Source organism: Gavialis gangeticus, unplaced genomic scaffold (assembly GCF_001723915.1).
Source record: "Gavialis gangeticus isolate Ggan-Ray unplaced genomic scaffold, GavGan_comp1, whole genome shotgun sequence".
Classification (NCBI taxonomy): domain Eukaryota; kingdom Metazoa; phylum Chordata; order Crocodylia; family Gavialidae; genus Gavialis; species Gavialis gangeticus.
This window is the reverse complement of record NW_017729011.1, coordinates 8,301,983-8,322,263: the sequence shown is the minus strand read 5'-3', so window position 1 is coordinate 8,322,263 and position 20,281 is coordinate 8,301,983. Positions and strand designations below refer to the sequence as shown.

At 50.5% G+C, this 20,281-nt stretch overlaps 1 protein-coding gene across 1 annotated transcript in view; it reads left to right on the top strand.

The window, feature by feature from the left end:
- Positions 1-17,542, top strand: part of FAM129B (family with sequence similarity 129 member B) — a gene marked incomplete at its 5' end in the record, with an annotated part of 116,618 nt that extends 99,076 nt beyond the window's left edge. Inside the window, 9 exons of the mRNA XM_019510286.1 lie at positions 2,464-2,579; positions 5,144-5,248; positions 7,127-7,289; positions 8,099-8,286; positions 9,149-9,304; positions 10,017-10,133; positions 11,586-11,693; positions 12,158-12,269; positions 13,187-17,542. Coding sequence (XP_019365831.1) covers positions 2,464-2,579; positions 5,144-5,248; positions 7,127-7,289; positions 8,099-8,286; positions 9,149-9,304; positions 10,017-10,133; positions 11,586-11,693; positions 12,158-12,269; positions 13,187-14,022 — 1,901 coding nt within the window. The remainder of the gene's footprint in view (positions 1-2,463; positions 2,580-5,143; positions 5,249-7,126; positions 7,290-8,098; positions 8,287-9,148; positions 9,305-10,016; positions 10,134-11,585; positions 11,694-12,157; positions 12,270-13,186) is intronic.
- Between the last annotated feature and the right edge of the window lie 2,739 nt (positions 17,543-20,281).

The following is a 20,281-nucleotide window of genomic DNA, read 5'->3' as shown; positions in this document are numbered from 1 at the left end:
GTTTCAAGCTGGACATAAGGAAAAACTTCATTACTGTCCAAGCCCCAAAGGCCTGGGACAGACTGCCTCTAGAGGTGGTGCAAGCACCTACTCTGGACTCTTTTAAGAAACATTTGGACGCCTATGTTGCTGGGATCCTTTGACCCTAGCTGACTTCCTGCACCTAGGGCAGGGGATGGACTTGATGGTCTTCCAAGGTCCCTTCCAGCCCTAATGTCTATGAAATCTATGAAATATGTATAGGCAGACTAGATTTACAGAGGTGCAGCAGATCTTGGCTAGTTCTGTTGTCACCTGGAAGGGTGCATGCACATTTGTGAGTGTGTGTGCGCATGCTCATGCAGGAGAGATGTTGTATAAGATAGTGAGGACACATTGACCTTCCTTTTTCTACGAAGTTTACCCAGGTAGCACTAGTGAAAGTAGCTGCTGTGTCTCTCCTTCAGCTGTTCCCCAGTTGTGGCCTCTGGTCCTGCCCCAGGCGAGGTGCTGCCATAATCCCTTTGTTGCGTCTGACTGCCCAGAGCCTGTGCTCTGGAGTCTGTGATTTGCACACTTCGCTGCCTTGCAGGGATGCAGAGGGGTGGAGTGGGAAGGACGCTGCCCTCAGGATTTCACCCAGACAGAGCTGGCTTGCAGCTTCTGGAGGTTCAGCCCTGCCTGGCTGGAGATTGCCAAGCCCCAGACTTCAGTGCTCAGAGTCCCAGTCACATCCTGCATTCCTCGTCCCGCTGGTCAGAGCTGCCAGGAGGGAAATGCACACTCTAAGGCTTCAGGCAGCTGGCATCTCTACTCCCCAGCTCGTCCCTCTGACCTCCTCTGCATGCGCTTCCACAGCTGTATCCCTGTGCAGAGAAGCTGGAGGCAAGACAGGGTTAACGGGACCTCTATGTTAGGGGTGAAGCCTTGGCAGCAACTCCTTCCACTACCCTGTTGCCTTTTCAGCTTGAATTTTAGCATCCCCTTCAATAGCTCTGGAAAGGTTAGCCCCGCCTTCTCCTCCCGCCAACCCTCCTCCTTGTATTGTGTCGCTTGAATGTTGCAATGGGTTATGCAAACTGGTTCCCAGAACTCTAAATCTTTCTGCCCCCAGCCTGGTACCTGCCAAAGCCAGGCTGTATCCTGCTGTTACCCGTCTAATCCGCACACAGCTGTGGTCATGGCCTGGCCCTTATGTTAACCACCGTGTTCAGCGGAGCCTGCTAGTTGTTTTAGGGAGCAAAAGATCTCCTTCCCCATCAATTAGTTCTTTTGCTTTCTGTGGTCTTGAGCCATGACTCGTGCTGCTGTGAATCATGTCAGTGAAATCTCGGTGGGAGTGGAGCTGGCTGCAGCACAGTGCAGATCCCAGTGCAGCATTTGGCTCTGGAAACTGTGTTTCCCATGACTCATCCACTGCCTTAATTTTAATCACTTTCTCCCCCCTCTCCACCCCCACCCCCCGGCACCTCCTCTTGCTTCAGATTTGACAACTTCCTTCAGACCACAATACCTGGGGCATGTGTTCCCCTTGGCTCCACAAACCAAGCCCAGCCTCCTGAGCCTCTGGAGAAGCTCTTCTGGAGCAGTCTGGGCCACTTAACACCAGTCTTTGGGTTTCAAAGAAAGTAAACCTGCATCATTTTCTAGGAACAGGAAAAACCCATCCAGAGCTGCCCATTCTGTATTTGCTGTGAGATTGCCCTTGTCCAAATGATGGTGGTGCCAATAGGCACTAGTGGGATGAACAGAATATGATCACAAGTTTGAGATCCATGTCTGGCAGGTCCCAAAGCCTCTAGGGTTCTGGCTCAGCTCCTCTCTAAATAATTAGCCTGTGACTGGGGCAACAGTTGCAGCAGCCACCCCTTACTCAGCCAGCAAGGGTCATATTCAGGAATGGTGTGGGACCATTGGCAAGAGCTTCCCGGCAGCCGTGAAAACTTGAGGGTTCAAACACATCCCTGTTCCACATCAGGATGAACCTCAGACCTTTGGATGATTGCCCATGGAAAGCCAGAGAGTTGGTTTGTCCATCCAGTGTTCAGGACTTACCTGGGAAGTGGGAGTCACAGATTCAGTTCCCTGCTCTGCCCAGGGCAGACCAGGGATTTCAACCCAGCTCCCTAAACCCACTTCCCAGGTGAGTGCCCTAACACTAGGCTCTTGGCTGTTCTGGGGTGGGTCTTCGGTTTGGACAGCAATTCCATCCTGGGGTTATGAGGAGTTTCTTAGCAAAAGCTGCCAAACTGGCACATTCCCAAGAATAATCTTTAAAAATTGTTCTCCAAAGAAAAAGCACAACTTCTTGACCAGCTCTTCATCCAGCTCTTCCAGTTCCAGCCAGCCTGACTCACCACAGATGAAGAAAATGTGGAACTAATGCAGAATACAAAATCTTTGCCGAAGTTCACAGCAGGAAACTCTGCTGTGGTTTTGCCTCTCTCCCAGCTCTAAGTGAAAATAACTGTCTTTGTCCTTCAGGGATCCCTGAGGACTCCAAGGTGGAAGCCCCAGCCTTTACAGATGCTGTCCGCATGTACCGCCAGTCAAAGGAGCAGTACGGCACCTGGGACATGCTCTGCGGCAATGAAGTCCAGGTGAGGGTAGGGGCAATCTTGGGCTGGGCGGTTGCTGCATCCAAAATAGCCAGATTCCAGCTGAAAGGGGAAGTGGCCAAAGCAGGCTCTCTGACAGATTAACTGGGATTAACTGCAACTGGTGACTAACCGGCAGCTGGAGGACTGGAACTGGCATTCCTGCTACCAGCATTCATGGGTTAGCTGCTCTTAAGCTGCTGGGCTGGGCTGGGCTGGTTGGCAGTGTCCCATCAGCTGTGCTGCCCTGAGGGATAAACCCATTGTCTCTCTGCTCTGGCAGTTGGTTTCTTGGGACAATCTGGCTCAGCCAAGCCTCCTAACCCTCCAGCCCAGGGTAAACAGCCAATGTTCAAGCAACATTGTGTGAAAGATGCAGAGGTGGGTCGTGCTGCATCAGACACGAGCTGTGTATCACTGATGGACCTCTCGGTAGCTGCTTGTCCGTCTTCCCCCCCTGCCTGTTGCACAGCAAGAAGGAGCAAGGTTGCCTGGGCCCCCTTTCTCAGAAGCGTGGCATGGAGTTGTCTCTTGCCCTTCGTAGGCTGGTTAGTGTTTTACATGGGTATGGGAGGGAAAGATGGCTCTGACCGGAGAACTTCTCAAGTGAGGGAGGAAGATTTCTCCCCACCACCTACCCCCCCGACCCTGAATGTTTCTTGAAAACTCAAGTTCTTCCATAGGTGAAGCTGCTTGCTGCAGTCCTAGTTCTACCCTCTCCTTCTTCTTCCCTATCCCCTCCCACACTGTATGGAGTGTCTTCACCCTGGCTTAGCACTGGAGATGTGGAGGGGGTGCCCACTTGGGAAGGAGGAGGCATGCCAACACTGACTTGTTCGTCTTTCCCCCCAGGTGTTCTGTTCAGGCGCCACCTCTGATTTTTAGCCGAGGACGTGGCTTCCATTAGCCTCCTGTGGCTGAGCTAGCAAGAAAGGCAAAGCTCAGGGAGGGAGAGTTGGATGCATGCAAGCAAGCACTTCTGCCCTCTCCTCCTTCCCCTTCCCCCCGCCTCCCTCCCAAGATCCTCTGCTTACAGCCCTGTGTCACCTCTCCAAGCACATGGGCACCTACTTCTGCCTGTCTTATTTGTTGTTTCCTAACTTTATTTAAAGCCATCACATCCACCCCTCCTGGCAACTGCAGTTCAGTCTGGATTAGGCTGCTGTGTCCAGATGGGAGTTCAGGTCACAGCTGGCTAGATTCCTGGGAACTCGCCTGGCCTCTGCACATACCAGAGCCCCCATCCAGGAGCAAGCATCAACAGGAGGGGATGTTTCCTCCCTCCTCCTGCCTGCCGGGGCTCAGTGGAGTCTCCCTTCTCCTGTGGGGGAAGGGAGGTGTTCACACCAGAACTGGAATCTCCTGTGGGTGCTGCCTGGCGGTGTTGGCAGGCTGTTCTGCATTGTAGCTCGAATGTCAAGGAGGTGGCCTCGCTGGCTTGCTTGGTGCATTTTAATGTGATACCCTTGGCAGGTTGGAGGCGGTTGTTGGGCTGAATGCCAAAATCCCTCTTGAATGCTCTGGAGGACTCAGCTGGGACGGGGCTAGGAGGAGGGGCTACCCCTCCTTTTTTTAAGGAGTGGAATAGGGGCAAGGAGGTAGGAGGCTGTAACATGGAGGGGATGGGCAAAGGAAGGGCAAGAAAAACCTACGGGGGAGAGATGGATGTGTGTGAAATAGGATCTCTGGGGCAGGATGTCCCTGCTTGCTCAGTAAACACCTGCTCCCCCATACAAAGGGGCTGTCACTCCCCAAGAGTTGCAACAGAAGAGTGGATGGGAGGTAGAGAGGAGGGTGCTGGCCTCTGGCTGTCCAGGATGCCAAGTCCTCCCCAGTTGGGTTTTGGACAGTGCCTGGTGGTGGGATGGGGTGAAGAATGGCTTTATTGCTTCTTGCACAAGCATTGTTCAGGGCACAGCTATATCCAGCCAGCCCCTTCTCAGCAGATGTGCAGGATCAGTGCACCTGCAGATACCTCCAGGGAGCCTGCTGAGGAGACCTGTTAGCTGTCTTGGGGGTAGGAAGAGGCACACCTAAGTAGCAATAAGAGCCTGATCTTTTCTAACCCATGTATGAGCATTATAGGGGTTTCCTCCTGGGTCATGAGAGACAAGGTGTAGGTGGTTCGAGTGTCAGACCCATTCAACTTGCTAATCCTGCCCCTGCTGCTCTGTTGGGGCTGATGAAACAGATGTCACTCAGGCACTGGGGAAAAGCTTTGGGGCTCAAAAGGTCAGTAGGAAACAAGGGGCACAGAGTGCACAGACTCCTCTGAGCTCTCGGACGTTGCAGCCTTCCAAACTCCTGAAATATTAGCACTTGCTGGGGGATTGGCTCATGCTCTAGACAGAGGCATTTTGGCCTTCTGTGGGAGCAGCATGTGTGTGGAACCCTTTGCAAAGGGCAGAGTTTAAAGGGAGGGACTGCAACAACTCATAATAGGGAAACTTTTCAGAGCTGTGCCTATGGTTGAGGAGAATATTAGGAAAGCAAAAGATCTGGTGGAGATCTGGTGAAAGGGTATGTGAGATCTAGTCACTGACTGCTTCCTCACTCTGCCCATCCAGATCCTAAGCAATCTTGTGATGGAGGAGCTGGTCCCTGACCTGAAGAGCACGATTGGACCCAGGCTAAAGGGCAAGTCCCAGGAGAGACAGAGAATCTGGATCCAGGTGAGCATGTGTGCGGAGAGCAGCGGTAAGAGGCAGAGGTCCCCGAGGGGACAGAGGAGGGCCTGGAAGGCTGCAGCATTGGGGCATCGCTGTCAGGAAGCAGCATGCAGATGACTCTTGGTGGAAACCCTGGGCTGAGGGACGATCTGATCAAGCTGTAGCTCTCAAGTTCCAGCTCCTGCTGCTGCTGGTCTTCAAGTTTTCTGGCCCATTTCTATTGACACATTAGCACCGGCTCCCAGGAATTTTCAGCCAGCTTTGGAGATGGATCCCCTGAGCCTACTGTCTGGAGCCCAGGCTCTTTCTGCTGGCATGTGTGACTCAGAGTCACACCCTCCTCCATGCCATCCCCCCGAGGCTTCATGGAAACAAGCCTTCCTTATTCCTGGCTGCCGCCTTCTCAGAGCTCCATGTCATGTCAGTGTAAACAGCTTCTTCCAGTGCCGCTCCCACTGCTCTTCTGTCGCTTGTGTGCGAGTCCACAACATGCAAATTCTGCCAGACCAGCGATTTCTCTGCCTGGTGGGGGGGGAAGCCAACACTAGAAAACACAAATCCAGGGCTCTGCCAGCAACACAGCTCACTCAAGCTATATTTAGCTATTCATTTTTAGACCACCACAGGCTAAATCTGGCCCCCAAACTTTGGTTTTGTAAAAACAATATTTCTCATAGAATTTGAAAACTAGCAGAGCTGTTTCCACAAGGCTCACAGCAAGATGCCAGCTGAAACCTCCCTGAAACAAACACTGTCCTAGAGTATCAGCCCGTTGAACACTGCAGCCCTGCCCTAATGTCTGTGAGCTTAGAAAGGAATGAGACTGGGAACCAGTCTGTCTCCCTTGGCTGGGCTGGAGATGGCAGACTTCCAGCATCAATAGTGGGGAAATGCATCAGATTCTTAGGTGGTTAAAACAGAGAAGAGTGAAGGTGGAGATGGTCTTGGGAAGAGTGTAGGCTGCTTCTTGGAGAAAAGGGAAAGTTTGGGAAGTGGATGGGGAGATGAAGAAAGAGTGGGTGAGGGAGGATGGTCTCTTGGCCAAGATAGTAGGGTAAAACTGAAAAGATTTGGATTCATTTCTTTCTTTCACCTCTGGAGCCAGTCACTTAGGTCCACAATAGTAACTGCTGATATATGGAGGCCCAATTTGACGTCCTAAAAAGGTCTCCAGGATAAAAAGGGGTTACATAGTAGAGTGACATCCCCAACCAGCTCACCCAGTCCCTAGATGGCAAACTAATAACATTGACCTTGTGCATGGAGCAGCCTGATGGCATATTAAAGCATCTCATAGTTCATTAACTGCTGGGCCACTGTCCCAGACACTGATCCTGCACTGAAGTGGACTATTACAGGCTAGTGGGGCCCTGCAAATGGATTCAGTGGAGCTCTGCAGGCACCTACATAGGTTCAATGTAAGATCAGAGCTATAGGAAACAATACTGGAAAGCTATGCTAAAACCCAGCAATGTGGAGTTGGAGCCTGTCTTTTAAAGAAAGCTTCACTCAAAGTAGGTGGGTATCTAGGAGTGATTAGAACTCAGGACTGGATGGAGGTAGAGGTAAGGGATGATATAGGGATGTGGCAGCACAGGCTGGCTTTTACAAGACTTACTCTGCAGCTGCTCTCAGATAGACCAGGTTCCTTCATAAGAGGGGATTTAATGGTGCTTGTAGATTTTTTGCCCTCCTTGCATTCAGTGAAGACATTACTGGACATTCCTGCCTTTCCATAGCTAGAGAATGGGGAGCACTCAGTCACCTGTCTTGTAAAGAGTTGGCAGAGGTTCCTGGGAGGACTGAGACTGTGCTATCAGACCCTGGCTAGATGCTGTCTAAGAGCAGAGTGTTGGAGATACTCTTTATCCTTCCTGCTAGATCTCAGATGCAGTCTACAGGATGGTCTTTGAACAGACAAAGGCACAGTATGAAGCAGTTGTGACCAAGTGTGAGCTGGAGCAGCCCAGGATGGCGAGCGTCATCCGCACAGACATGGACCAGATCATCACGTCGAAGGAGCACTTGGCCAGCAAAATACGAGGTAGGGGACATATAGCCCTTTGGAGCCTCTGGCTGGGGGTTCAAACCTGCTCTCCTGTGGTGTAGAAGCAGAAGTGGGCTCCGGTGCCTGCCAGCTGAAACCCACTGTTGATCAAAACCCTGATAGTTTGAGTTAACAGCACTTACTAGGGCTGTGAACTGGGCTCCTGATATGGGTGTTAGGAGGCCAAGATTTGGAGTAGTCCTTCCATAGTATACATAGTGCCTTTATGTTCCAGGAGTCCCAAGTGTGATACAAGTCATAATCTGGCAAAACATGCCTGCTTGCAGGGTAGAGGGCAGCTTCTCTTGAAAGCAGAGGTGCAGGATTTTGAACACTAGGTTATAATTGTCCAAACTTCTGTTTTGACCAGAGCTTTGGGATTAGTCCTCCTGCTCTCCAAGTCTAGAACTACACAAAATCCTTTGACCTTTTCTGCAATAGCTGGTGCCTTTCCCAGCACCATGACTCCCCACACCCTGACAGGGCAGTAACAGGTTTCATACTGACTCAACAGTGCCACCTACCAAATGGTCTGTAGCACTTTCTGCAACACCCCATGTTTCCTGGCCTTGGAAAACTGCCATCCAAATACTGCCGGCCTTGGCAAATAGAGTCTGTGACTGAGGGCTGATTTTGGTCCTGGCCTAGGAGAGGCAAGGTAGAGTTGCTGATTTGCCTTTTTCATGGTGGAGCTGGGGAGCGAGAGCACAGAGCCGGATTGATCACACGCTCCATAGCTTAGAGTCAGCTGAGAGAGAAATGAGCTGTCGGAGCCATCCCATCCTCACTGTCTGCCTCTTCTCCAGCCTCTGTCTTTCCCAAAGCGGAGATCTGTGTCCGAAACCATGTCCAGCCCTACATCTCCTCCATCCTGGAGGCGCTGATGTCTCCTACAAGCAAGGGATTTGCTGAGGTGCGGGAAGTGTTCTTCAAGGAGGTTACGGACATGAACATGAACATTGTGAATGAGGGCGGGATGGAGAAGTTGGGAGAGGTAAGACCTGGTGAGAATGCTGCTCGGGGTCTAATAGGCTAGCCAGGGAAGCAAAGAGGAGCGGATATTTTGGCCACCATAGGCTGGAAGTGCCATGGGTGGAGGGCAATACGCTATGAGAATAAGCTGTATGAACTGAAGCTTCTGCAACCCTTCCTGAAACAAGGGAAATACAGAGCTCGGAGCTTGGGAGATCCTGGGAAAGCCTGGTAGAGAGGAATGTGGCTTCCATTTCCAGCTGCCCTGGCATAAAACATGTACTACTTCTAACACCTGAAGCTGAATGATGAGAAAAAAGCCATGAGCCCACCCCAATCTTTTCAGGTCTGACCTGGAGGGTATCTGCTCTCCTGTAATTAGAAACCAGATATCCTAGGTGGCCTGGAGCCCAAGGCTGGCTTGGACACACTAGGCACAGTCCCAGGGGTACTGTAGGCTCCATTATTCTGCCAGCAAAAGCTAGAGCATTCAGTTGAGTAGGAAATGAATTCCCAGCTCCTGTCTCAGTCCAGGCCACTGGGGCCTGGCCCATGGCATCAAATTCCCACATGCAGTTAGGACTCAGCAGCCTCAAGTGCTCAAACATTACACTTACAGGTAGAGCTCCCAGTTTGACTCTGGGACAGATTTCAGATTTTTCCATGTCTGGTTCCCAGATACTTGTGGGCATCTTGGTTGTGAGGGGACCCAGGGACACTTGGAAATGCCCTTGTCTTCTGAATTGTAGAGAATGGATTCAGATGTCTGGATTTTGTGCTCTCAGTAAGGAGAAGCCACATTATCCTTGTGTATTTTGATGCCATGTTGCCATAGGACTGGGAAAGTGGAACCATCTCTCTACAGACATTGACTCTCTTTTCAGTACATGGAGAAGCTGTCCCAGCTGGCCTTCCACCCTGTCAAGATGCAGTCCTGCTATGAGAAGATGGACCAGCTGAAACTGGAGGGGCTTCAGCAAAGATTTGATGTCTCCAGTCCCTCTGTGTTCAAGCAGAGGGCTCAGATCCATATGAGACAGGTAAGGCACTGATGGCCAGACTGCTGGCAGTGAGCCCTCACTTTCACTGCTCAATGGAGAGCAGTCCTGGCCCTGTTTGGAAGTGCCAGTGAGTGCCCTGTGGCAGCAGTAGTTGGACTGTTCAAAGTCCTGCTGCTGGCAGCCGCCTGTTGCATTGTGGTCATGTGCACTGGGCAGTCTGGGCTTCAGTCTAGGTGCATCCAGTCCATTGATTCTGCCACTGATAGAGCAACCCGGCAGAACAGATGAGCAGGACACATGGGATGGGTATGAGGGCAGATTGATTGCATGGCTTTGGTGTTTATGGGGAACCCAAAAAAATTGATGCACACCTATAGATGAAGCACTCCATTTCTGTCTCCTGATGCGGCAAGCGTAGGAGCCTTGTTGACTTCCTCTAGAGGCTAATGGGGAGAAGCCATCCGCAGACGTACATAGCAGGAGGCGAGGGCTGTACAATACAGTCCCAGGCACCACTGCAATCATGTTTTCAGGGCGCATACTACCAATGCCCCCTAGTGGTGACAGTGACAAAATCTCTTTATGCAGTTAGTGTGGGCTATTAAAACCCTAATGTAAGGTAAAGAGGTGGTGCAGTAGTTGGGGGACCTGGTTCTTCTTCCAGTCTGCTGCTGGTTCAGAGGTGGTACAGGAGGCTCTGCCTTGGTCTCCCTTGGCAACTGTTTTCTGATGGTGTGCGTCTCATTTGTAGCAAATGGATGATGCTGTGTACACCTTTGAGACCCTCCTGCATCAAGAGCTGGGGAAGATGATGGGCAAAGAGGACTTGTGCAAGTCAATCCAGCGCATCCTTGAAAGGGTGCTCAAGGTAAGGCAGCCAGCAAAGCCACTGAATAGGTTGTCGCGTGGTGAATTGGACAGTTGGCTCATCTCATCTGGTGCCCAGTTTGGTATGGCAGTGGCAGATACCTGATGTTACAAATGAGGAGAACCTTCACCTTGCTGATCTCACAATCAACCTGTGACGATCTAGTTGGGGATGGATGGTCTTGCTTTGAGCAGGAAGTTTGACTCAATGACTTCCCGAGGTCCCTGCTGACCCTAATTTTCTACAATTCTATGAACCAGTTGCACAAAACCATGAAAGCTGGTGCAAAAGTCTCAGTAAATATATTCTCCAGCAAAAGGAGTTTGACCAAAACTAACTTTTTTGTGAGATTTTCCTTGTTTTTTAAACATTTTTAAAACATAGTTTTATTTTCCTATTTGTGTTGAAATTGTTTGTGTTTTGTCCCTTCTGTAGCAGGGGTGTGTATGAAAATATTAAGAAGGAGGGAAGGGGGCGGTGGGGGTGGGGAGCGAGAGAGAGACAAAATATTCAGTTTTAGTAAACTTACAGAAATTCCCTCACTCCACCAAAACAAGTCACAAAAATTGTTAGGGAAATAGAAATGCCTCCCTTCGGCTGGCAGTGTTGTGTGCTGGGTGAGCATAAGGAGACTCCTGGTTATTTCCAGTCACTTCCATATTTGTAGCTAAATCCACTTGTACTATATACTTCAGTGTGTTTTAGACTGAGCTGTTAGTCTGCGGTATGCAAAGGCTTCACCCACAATTGAAAGGCTTCCATACTTTTAAACACACGTATTGCAGACTGCGAAGCCCAGGTTCTTGGCAGGATCAGGCCTGCTGAGTCAGCTGGCTTTCGAACTGGAAGGCACTCAGCTTTGGCTTCTCCATACTGTGTCCAGTTCCAGATGAGAAGTCTCTGCCTAAAAGAGAACTTGAGACTTCCATCAATGCTCAGGAGTGATGTGTATTTGCAGTGGGGCATGATTGAACCCCCTGTATAGAATGATACTGGACACTTGTGACTTTGGAGAGACAGAATAATACTGGTACCGATTTATATTACAGTAATATAGTAACAGCGTGGTGGGATCCTGCCACCCTAGGTGTAACCTAGTGATTAGTTGGTCCAGCCCAAAGAGCTTACAGTCTATGTGAAAACAAAGCAGAGGACGTGAAGGCAAAAGGCAGACAAGTGACTTGTTCAAATTAATAAGGCTAGTGATACAACATGGGTCTTCAGAGTCTAACATTGACTTTCCACTAGACCACACTGCATCCCTACCTCTGCTAAGGGGTATCGAAAAAATATGCACTTAAGTGCATTTACATAACCCTTTTGAAGGCTGAATTAAACATGAAACGAAAGCTACAAAGACCCTATTCCTCTTAACTGTCTTACTTCTCTTCTCTCTTCATGTGAGCTGCCAAACATGTAACCAGCCCACTCTGTCTCTCCTTCCATCTATAGAAGTTTGACTATGACAGCAGCACCGTGCGGAAGAAGTTCTTCAGGGAGGCTCTGCTGCAGATCACTGTCCCCTTCCTGCTGAAAAAACTGGCACCAACCTGCAAGGGGGTAAGGGGCTGAGTCCTGCTGGCACAGGGTAGTGCCATGTTTGAGAAACTCATGTTGAGTAATGGACTTGGATCATGCGCTGCCATGAACAAATATCCTCCTTATCCATTGCTCACAGTACTAGAACACAGATCCAGTTTTTACTACTAGTGAGACCCTTTTATCCCACTGTGCCATTGTTAAGGAAAGAGCAAATGCAATGTGTTGCTAGAGTGACATCAAAGGCTTTGGTGTAATTGGAACTTGGTGCCTACCCTTGTACAAACCACTTCTAACCAATGACCTTTGTAGTGCCTTGGTCTTGAATATCCTGACAACCTTGGGCGTAGGTTTTTCCAGACACTGGCTCAGTGACCCTAGTGGTGCCTGTGGCTTTTGTGGGAAGGGGCAAATCTCAATTGCTTGAGGCACGATATCTTTTGAAGGCCACATTAGCATCCTGCCTGTTTTTTTCCTTGTGGTAGGAATTACCCAAGTTCCAGGAACTGATCTTTGAGGACTTTGCCAGCTTCATCTTGGTGGAGAACACGTACGAAGAGGTTGTGCTGCAGTCAGTCATGAAAGACATCATGCAAGGTAAGCAAGGGAGAGGTGCGGAGGGGTGGTGAGTTGTGTACACACTCAGCACTGAACTGTTTTGGTTGGGGGGTGGTATATGAAATGTCTAGTGATGCAGCTGGTGCCTATAATCTCTGAAAGCCTTGCTAGAACAGAACTTGGCTGAGCTCAGGATCCATGCTGCTGCTGCTGCTGTTTCATGGTAGAGAAAGGTGTCCATGAACTCTCCATCCCATTCTGTGACTGTCAGCTCAAACCACCTTCCTCCATGTCACTCAGTTCCATTATGTAGGAACTCCCTCTTGCTTTCACCCTTCTTGTACTATACATCTGAACTGGCTTCAAATCCAACTACCTAGTCCTTTCTAACTTTCCTAGGATCCATCCTTTCCCTCTGTCTAGGCCTTGCATAATCTTTCTTCTTGATTGCCATAAGAAAGCAGTCTCACTGGCTTTCTCAACACTGCCTATCGCCCCTTTCAGACCACGCAAAAAACATCTGTCAAAATGGTTTTCCAAACTCATTCAGCTGACCACATTGCCCCACTCTCTGAATCCCCCTGTCATCTCCATCTTCTCCACTGCTTCAGGTTCAAACTCTTTGTCCTTTTCTTTGCAATTCTGTCCTCCCCTTTACCTGCTTGTCCGTCTGTTTCCCAGCTACAAGCTTCTGACTCAGTCGGAACTGAGGGGTGCACAGGATGCTGCAGTTCTTGTGTGCACGACACCTTTACCAGAGAGCAGAGTTGCTCATAACCCCATGTCCCCATGCATGTTGCATGTCATTTGCTCTGAGTCTCAGAAAACCTTGGAGAGGCCTGGTTACTTCCTCACCTGGTACAGAGCACAGTGCAGTCCTGATCTAGAATGGGGTCTGTAGGTGCTCCTCCAATTTCACTGGATCTGTCCTGACCTCCTTGTCTATGCCATTGCAGCTGTGAAAGAAGCAGCAGTCCAGAGGAAGCACAACCTGTACCGTGACAGCATGGTCATGCACAACAGTGATCCAAATCTCCACCTGCTGGGAGAGGGTGCGCCCATCGACTGGGGAGAGGAGTATGGCAACGAGCCAGATGCAGATCCATCTGCCGAGAAGCGACGCCGAGCCAAGCAAGTGGTGTCGGTCATCCATGATGATGAGAGAGCCCTGTCCTATGAGTCTGGTGCAGAGAGGCTGATGCATCAGAGCTCCCAGGAGGAGACAGAGTCAGCAGAGCTGGAGACCTGCTCTGCTCCTGGAACACCAGGGTCTTCTGACGATGTGAAAGAGATACGGGAGATGCTGGTGACAGAGGTCCAAGTGGAGACCCCTGTCCCTGCTGGAGATGAGGCAAAAGAACACCTGACAAATGGTACAATAGTGCAGGAGAGTGGCACTTTGGAGGAGCGTGTGGCAGAGGGAGCAGCCCAGAAGGCCGACTGCCCGGCCCCCTTAGAACTCACTGCCCACCACGATGCAGGTTGCCAGAGCCCAGTCAGCGAGGGGGCACAGGCACCAAAAGCTGTGCCAACTGCACCTGCCTCTCCAGTCAAGCCGCCTTCCCTGGGAGATGCCCTGTCACCTGTTGAGGAGAGAGCAGAAGCAAACAGCCACAAACCTAGTGACAAGGAGACGGGGGAGGAGGTGTCCACCCAGGCCTGTGTGGAGAATGTGGAGCCAGCCCAGACGGCCCCAGAGACCAGCGAGGGGACCACAGAGACCAGCGAGGGGACCACAGAGACCAGCATGGGGACCACAGAGACCAGCGAGGGGATGCAGACTGAGTTTTAGGTCAGCTGCCCTCTCAGGATTCCTGTCAACCATGTACACTGTGTGCCAAAGGCAAACTGGAGTCAAGGACACCATGGGATTCGGGTGGGGGGACTCGTAGGCTGGTCCAGCCGCAGCATTAGAAGCTGTTACGTTCCTGGGTTCAGACTCCATCATTTTGGGGAAGGGGGTGGGGAGAACCACCTAAATCACAGCCCTGCTTGGGGAAGAATGCTCTGCTGATGGGTGCAGCAGTTCAGTACTGGTCCAAACCCAGCAGCCTCCCAGGGCTCTGCCTCTTCATGTAGGGCATTCCTCCCCACTCCCCTGCACTTTCCCCCGTCTTTTGTTTTTCCTTCTTACTGAAGACACTTTACTTCAAAATAAGTTTGCAAATGCCTGGAGTAGCCACTAGAGAGCAGCAGTCCTGTACATCGACATCAGGGGAGGGCTGGGGTTTTTAGAGATTTCTGTAGCCATTACGACCATCTGGCTGTTTCTTTAACCTGTTACTCTTGCTCTAACCAAAGAGGCCATTCTGGCACACCATGCCAAGGATGTTGAATGCAGTCTGAGGCCCACAGCCTGTACCTATTGTCCATGAACCTGCATTCAGGAACCCAGATGAGCTAGGCTGTGGACATCCCCCCTGCTCTGTGAATGTTCAACACTGGCACCCCTTTCTCCAAACAAATGACGAGGCCCCTTTATATGCCTGTATATATACTGTTAAAGCCAGGGCCATGAATTTAATGTGGGTCTTTCCATCTTCTCTGGCACAAGGAGGAATAACTTCCTCCAACACGAACTTTAAATTGAACTGGAATCCTTCTTTCCTGATTGGCCCCAAAGAAGAAGAGGATGGGACTGCTGCTCACGTGGTTCTGAGCTCATGGATGTCTGATTCCAACATCACAGAGACTGAGGCAGAAGCAGAGCTATCCTGAATACAAAGAAGATTGGGCAGCACCTTAATTCTTTTGCTAGTGGCTTCTTGTGTGAACTGTTTGGACTGTAGGGTCTACTCCTGGTTCCAGAGCAGTTGTCTTTTGTAGGACTGGTATGGGAATGGAAGGAGCCACCATATTTTTCAAATCAACTAACTGCTGCTGCCACCACATCCCTCCTACCCTGTCTGTACATGCAGGGTAAGACAGTGAAGAAAGCTTGTGTTTGCTGTGCTTGGAAGGAGGAAGCAGAGAATGGTTGGTCTAAACGTATCAGCCAGTGTCATGGTGCTCCTGGGACACTTTGGGTAGATGCCTGATTGTCTTTCCTGGTTGAAAATAGTTATTGATACAACTCAGAAGTCTAAAATCAGCCACTTTTAAATTGATACTATTGGCCAGAAACGGGGGGTTTCTATTAAGTCCCTATGAGTGGTGACTCTGCCACACTTGCTTTTCCTTCCAAGACTTCTACAGCCCAGCAGTGTTATTCCCAGAGAGCACCAAAACAAGCTCAGCTGGTGGCTTTTAAATACTAATGTGGACAAGAGTGTGTTTCATAGCAGGTCTCCTGTCCTTTCTTACAAGCTTGAGGGACCGGAGGGATGGAATGGAGCCCTGGAAGGATGGCTGTGGTAGGTGAAATGGGGAGGAAATAGGTGCTTTTTAAAGGCTTTTAAGTTGGATGGGGAGAGGAAGTTGGCTTTGTAGAGAGCAAGGGCAGGCCAAAGAAGGCCAGACATGTAGATGCCGTGGTTTGGAGAGAGAACCGTGTGGGACATAACTGACCTATGCAAAGTTTAAAGCTTTCGTCTTGGGCAAACAGAGCTTCTGGAGCTGGTGCAGCTGCTGGGTGGCAAAAGGGGTGCAGGGGGAGGGGGGGAAGGTGGGGCAAGAGTCTGACTTGCTGAAGCTGTAGGACTTTGGCTTGCTGCTAACTAGCATCTCCCTTCTGCATGTGGCGCACATTCGTTTAGAGCTCTTATTTTCATTTTGCTTGTTTCTAGAGATGGCTGAATTGCCCGCAGGTAGGAGGTGGCTTGCGGTCAGCTGGGGGATGCTTTGTGAAATTCCAAATACTGAGAGAGACAAGCAGACAGAGATATTTATGTAGACACACAGCTCTGAGCAGGTGGCCTGGGGGTGAATCTCGGGTCTTTTCAGAGCAAGGGAGGAATGGATAGAGACAAACCGACCTTAAGGAAAGATTCTAGCTCCTCAGAAAACCTCTTGGGGTGCGGTGGAGGCTGTCTCCTTACCTTTACCTGCTGAATTCATAGCTATTCCTCATCATTTCCTCATTACTGCCTGACTCACCTGGAAAGTTGTGCCAACAGCTCTTCCCAAACAGCCCGTGGGCTGGGATTGCATCTCCCCTCTTTGATCAGTCTCCTGCGGTGAGGCTGTGCTGTCCTAGCAATCCAGGTAAATTTACATCAGTCCCGCGGAGGTGTTTGATCTGGTTGGGGTAATAAGACTTCCAATGGGAAATATCATGGCAAATGAGTTTTTTAACAATGAGTCGAGTGGCTTTGTGCCCCTGGGGTTTCACTCTTGTTAAACTGCAGGGCTTAAGGTCTTCTGGAAACACCTATCATGAGAGAGGTGGCTTCCCCAGTATGCTTCCTCCCCCTGCTGTGCCTCTGGTGCATATAGGTAATGCCCCTGGTTTCAGTAAGTTTAGAACAAATTCTTAGATGCAGGAGGGCATTCCCATAGACAAATGCCACCACCTTTGCACCAAGTGTGAGGGCCATGGGAACCTGTGGCCTCTCAGTCAAAGGCAAGCCTGATGGGAATGTGCACATGAACCTGGCAGTGTTGGTAATGATAACCAAAGGGCTTGTTGTTAGCCCACATGGAGTTAGCCAGGTGCTTTTATCTGTGCTGGTCAAATGACTCCTCCATGTGGGCACAGTCCAACTTGCCACACTTGCACCATTTTCAGTATGCCAGACATGAGACAAACACATTCTCTTGCCAAGTATAGGAAAAGGCAGCGCTCCCAGAACGGGTTTCCCCAAAGCTCCCCTGGGCATCTCTGGTGCACTCCAGCAATCGGAGGATAGTCGCACTGAGAGAGCAACTGAGGTTCAGCTGGGCACTGCGCTGAGCACTGGGGTAGTGTAGCCCAGGACGCAATGGGACACCTGGGGCCTCAAGGTGATAGATGTGTTTCAGATGCCTAATGTTAAGAGAAGCTGGGAGCATGTAGCTGGTGGGACGTGGGTTGTGGGAAGGATTTCAGCAGACAAATGACATGTTCCTGTACTTAAAATGTGACATGTGGTTGACATGACTTGTCAAGTCACCTGACTAGGACAGTTCTTCTTACAACACAAATGGAAAGGGAGCTCACCTGTACCGGCCCTTTCCTCAACTACAAAGACATTCCAACTTCCGTGTGTATTTTAAATGCCGTTGTTTCTTTTTTAACTGGGGGATGCCCAGTCTAAACAACTTGGGCTCTCCCAACAAGTGCCTTGCATTGGGGATTAAAAACCTTGTCTCTTTCGCAATACATTGAGAATGTTATACAAATGTTTAAAATATGCTTAGAAGAATTAAATAAAAATCAGCCTTATTTAAAGCCAGCGGAGAGTCTCGTTCCTGACTGATTCACCACCATTCTCGGACAACTGCTTCCCAAAAGACTGGGAGACCTTACACATGAAGGTTCGGGAGTGGAGCAAATTGAGCCAAAATGGTTGGGTCCAGACTAGAATTGAAGCTCTACGTTAAGAACTAGTGCATTGCTCCAATGTGGCACAGAGTCTGGGGTCAGCTAAGAGGTTGCTTTAGCGAGTATATGTTATGGTAACATGCAAATGGTGGCTGGGACCGCACTGAGCTGGCACTGTCCTAGAGAGCCTGTCATGTGTCAGGGTTTGTGGCTTATGTCTGATTTTGCTTGTATTCTGTTTGCATTGAGAGACCCAGGCCACCACATTAGGCATTGTGCAATACAAGCAATAGGATTTTGGGAGACTGGGGCCATCTCTTCTTATGCTAGATGAACCAAGAGAGAGCACAAGGAAGGGGATATAGGGAACTGGAGTATAGCAAGACAATGTGACCTGACTGAGCTTGCACAAGAAACCTGTGGCCAAATGTGTGTCCTGGTCTGGTACTCTAAACCCAGACCACCTTCCTATTGCTCTGGGGATGAACATAATGAGCTCTAAGTCATTCTAAATATATGTCTATGCAGCATCATGCAGTGCCAGGCAAAGATGCTGGAGCTAGCTCAGGTACTTCGGATGTTATCGGGGGGGGTAGCAATTTCCGCAAGCATCCATTTGCTTAGTGGCTGCCAAGAGCCCTTTATCCCTCGTGGCATGACACCCTACTATGGGAAGTCCCATGTATGCAGGAGGAAGAGATACCTCAATAGCTGGAAATGAATCTTTGTGTTCGAGCTGGAAATGAATTTTGGTGTTCCTGACTAGCTGTGTGGCTTTAAGCATGGAGCAGTTCAGTGCCTGATTCCATCTGTAAAATGGAGGATAATACTCACTTTGCAATAAGATCCTGGGGTAGAAAGTAGTGAGAGCAAAGGACAAACTAATAGAACAGTTTGGATGGAAAAACCAGCCTGGCAAGTTGTGCCGTGCCCTGGTGTAGTGTGGACTGACTACTTATGAGAGTAGCAAGACTTGCCATTTGAAAGAAGCAAAGCCACATCGCTCTGATTCCTGAGGAGAGGTATGTGTCGGGGCAGTATGTCCCAGGTGGCTCTCCAACAGTCTGGGGAGCCAGACAGATAAAACATGGACAACTTTTTTTTTTAAAGGAGGGTTATTTCTTATATTGCATCAAGATGGTGAGCTCGGAAAGAGGATGGCTGTGTTATCTACATGTCTGCAGCCGTTTCTGTGACAGCAAGTTCTTAGCAGCTCTATGGGTTGCACTGAAACTAAGATCCAGGGAACATCCATGCCAAAGACAGTTCTGTCTTGGGGATGCACACTGTTTGCATATTGAGGTCAAGACCTGGTCTGGCTCAGCCATTGTTACAGCAGTAGGACCAGAATGGACTGTGTGTCGCGGAGGAGAATAAATATAATCGATCATCTGTGCCCCACTGGCCAGAAAGGAGTAGCTGGCATTAACTTGATCAGCTGTACATCATGGAAGAGTTCTTTTGCACCAGGGGAGTCTCCTGCTAGACATTTATAGCTATGATCTGGTCCTTTCCGCTGCCCAAATGATGAAGAGGCCAGATGTACTAGAGCAGGTGGCCCTCAGCTCCGTGTGTTCATAAAATCATAGAAAGTGAGGGTTGGAAGGGACCTCAGGAGGTCACATCTAGTCCAACCCCCTGCTCAAAGCAGGACCATCCCCAGCTATATCATCTCAGCCAAGGCTTTGTCTAGCTTTAAAAACCTCCAAGGATGAAGACTCCACAACCTCTCTCCTACCCTCCTAGTGAGAAGGTTTTTCCTAATATCTAACCTAAACTTCCCTTGCTGCAACTTGAGACCCTTGCTCCTTGTTGTCATCTGCCACCCCTGACAATCGTCTAGCTCAGGGGTGGGCAAAATGGTGGATCCAGTCAGCTGCTGTACTCCATTTCCCAGCAGCTGCCCGCACAGCTCCTGGCAGTCTTCATGGAGACCCCAGGAGCTGGGGGGGCTGTGACAGCACAGGGCTTTAACAATGCAGGGCTCTACCTCAGCCCCAGCCCTGCGCTGCCATGACCTTGTGCTGCCAGTGCCCCCCGTTCCTGGAGTCTCCCCGGCTGGGCAGGGAGCTGCTCCAGGGCAGGGAAGACCTGGATCTTGTGGTGGTGATGGTGCAGGGCTGGAGCCGAGGCAGAGCCACAATCTGCTGCCTGCACACCCCTGCCCACGCAACCCACGCTCGTCACAGGGACACATGGGCAGAGGATTGCAGCTCTGCCCATCCCACTGCATGCTGTCATCGCCACAAGACCCCAGGTCCCCCCCAGTTCCACCCACTTATCTCACCCTGGCCCCATCCCAGCCACCCGGCTCTGCCCCCAGCAATGGGTGCCCAGGCAGTGGGGCTGGGGCTGGTAGGGGCAGCCACAAGGAGCTGTAGGGGTGGCAATGCAGGGTTGTGCCCCTCACTGCTACTGGGTGCACAAGGGATACCTTGCCAGGGCAACGTGGAGCTTGCAGCGGCAAGGAGCTTTCCCGCTCTACCTTGCCCCGCCGGGTCTGACCCACGGGGCTGTGGAGGCCCCCAAGGGACGGCAGCAGAGCAGGGAGCCTGAGCCCACAGCAGGAAGCACATGTCTACCCCCACCCTGCACACAGATCTGGGGGCACAGGTTCCCCTGCCCCTCCTTATGGGGCCTCAATCCCCAC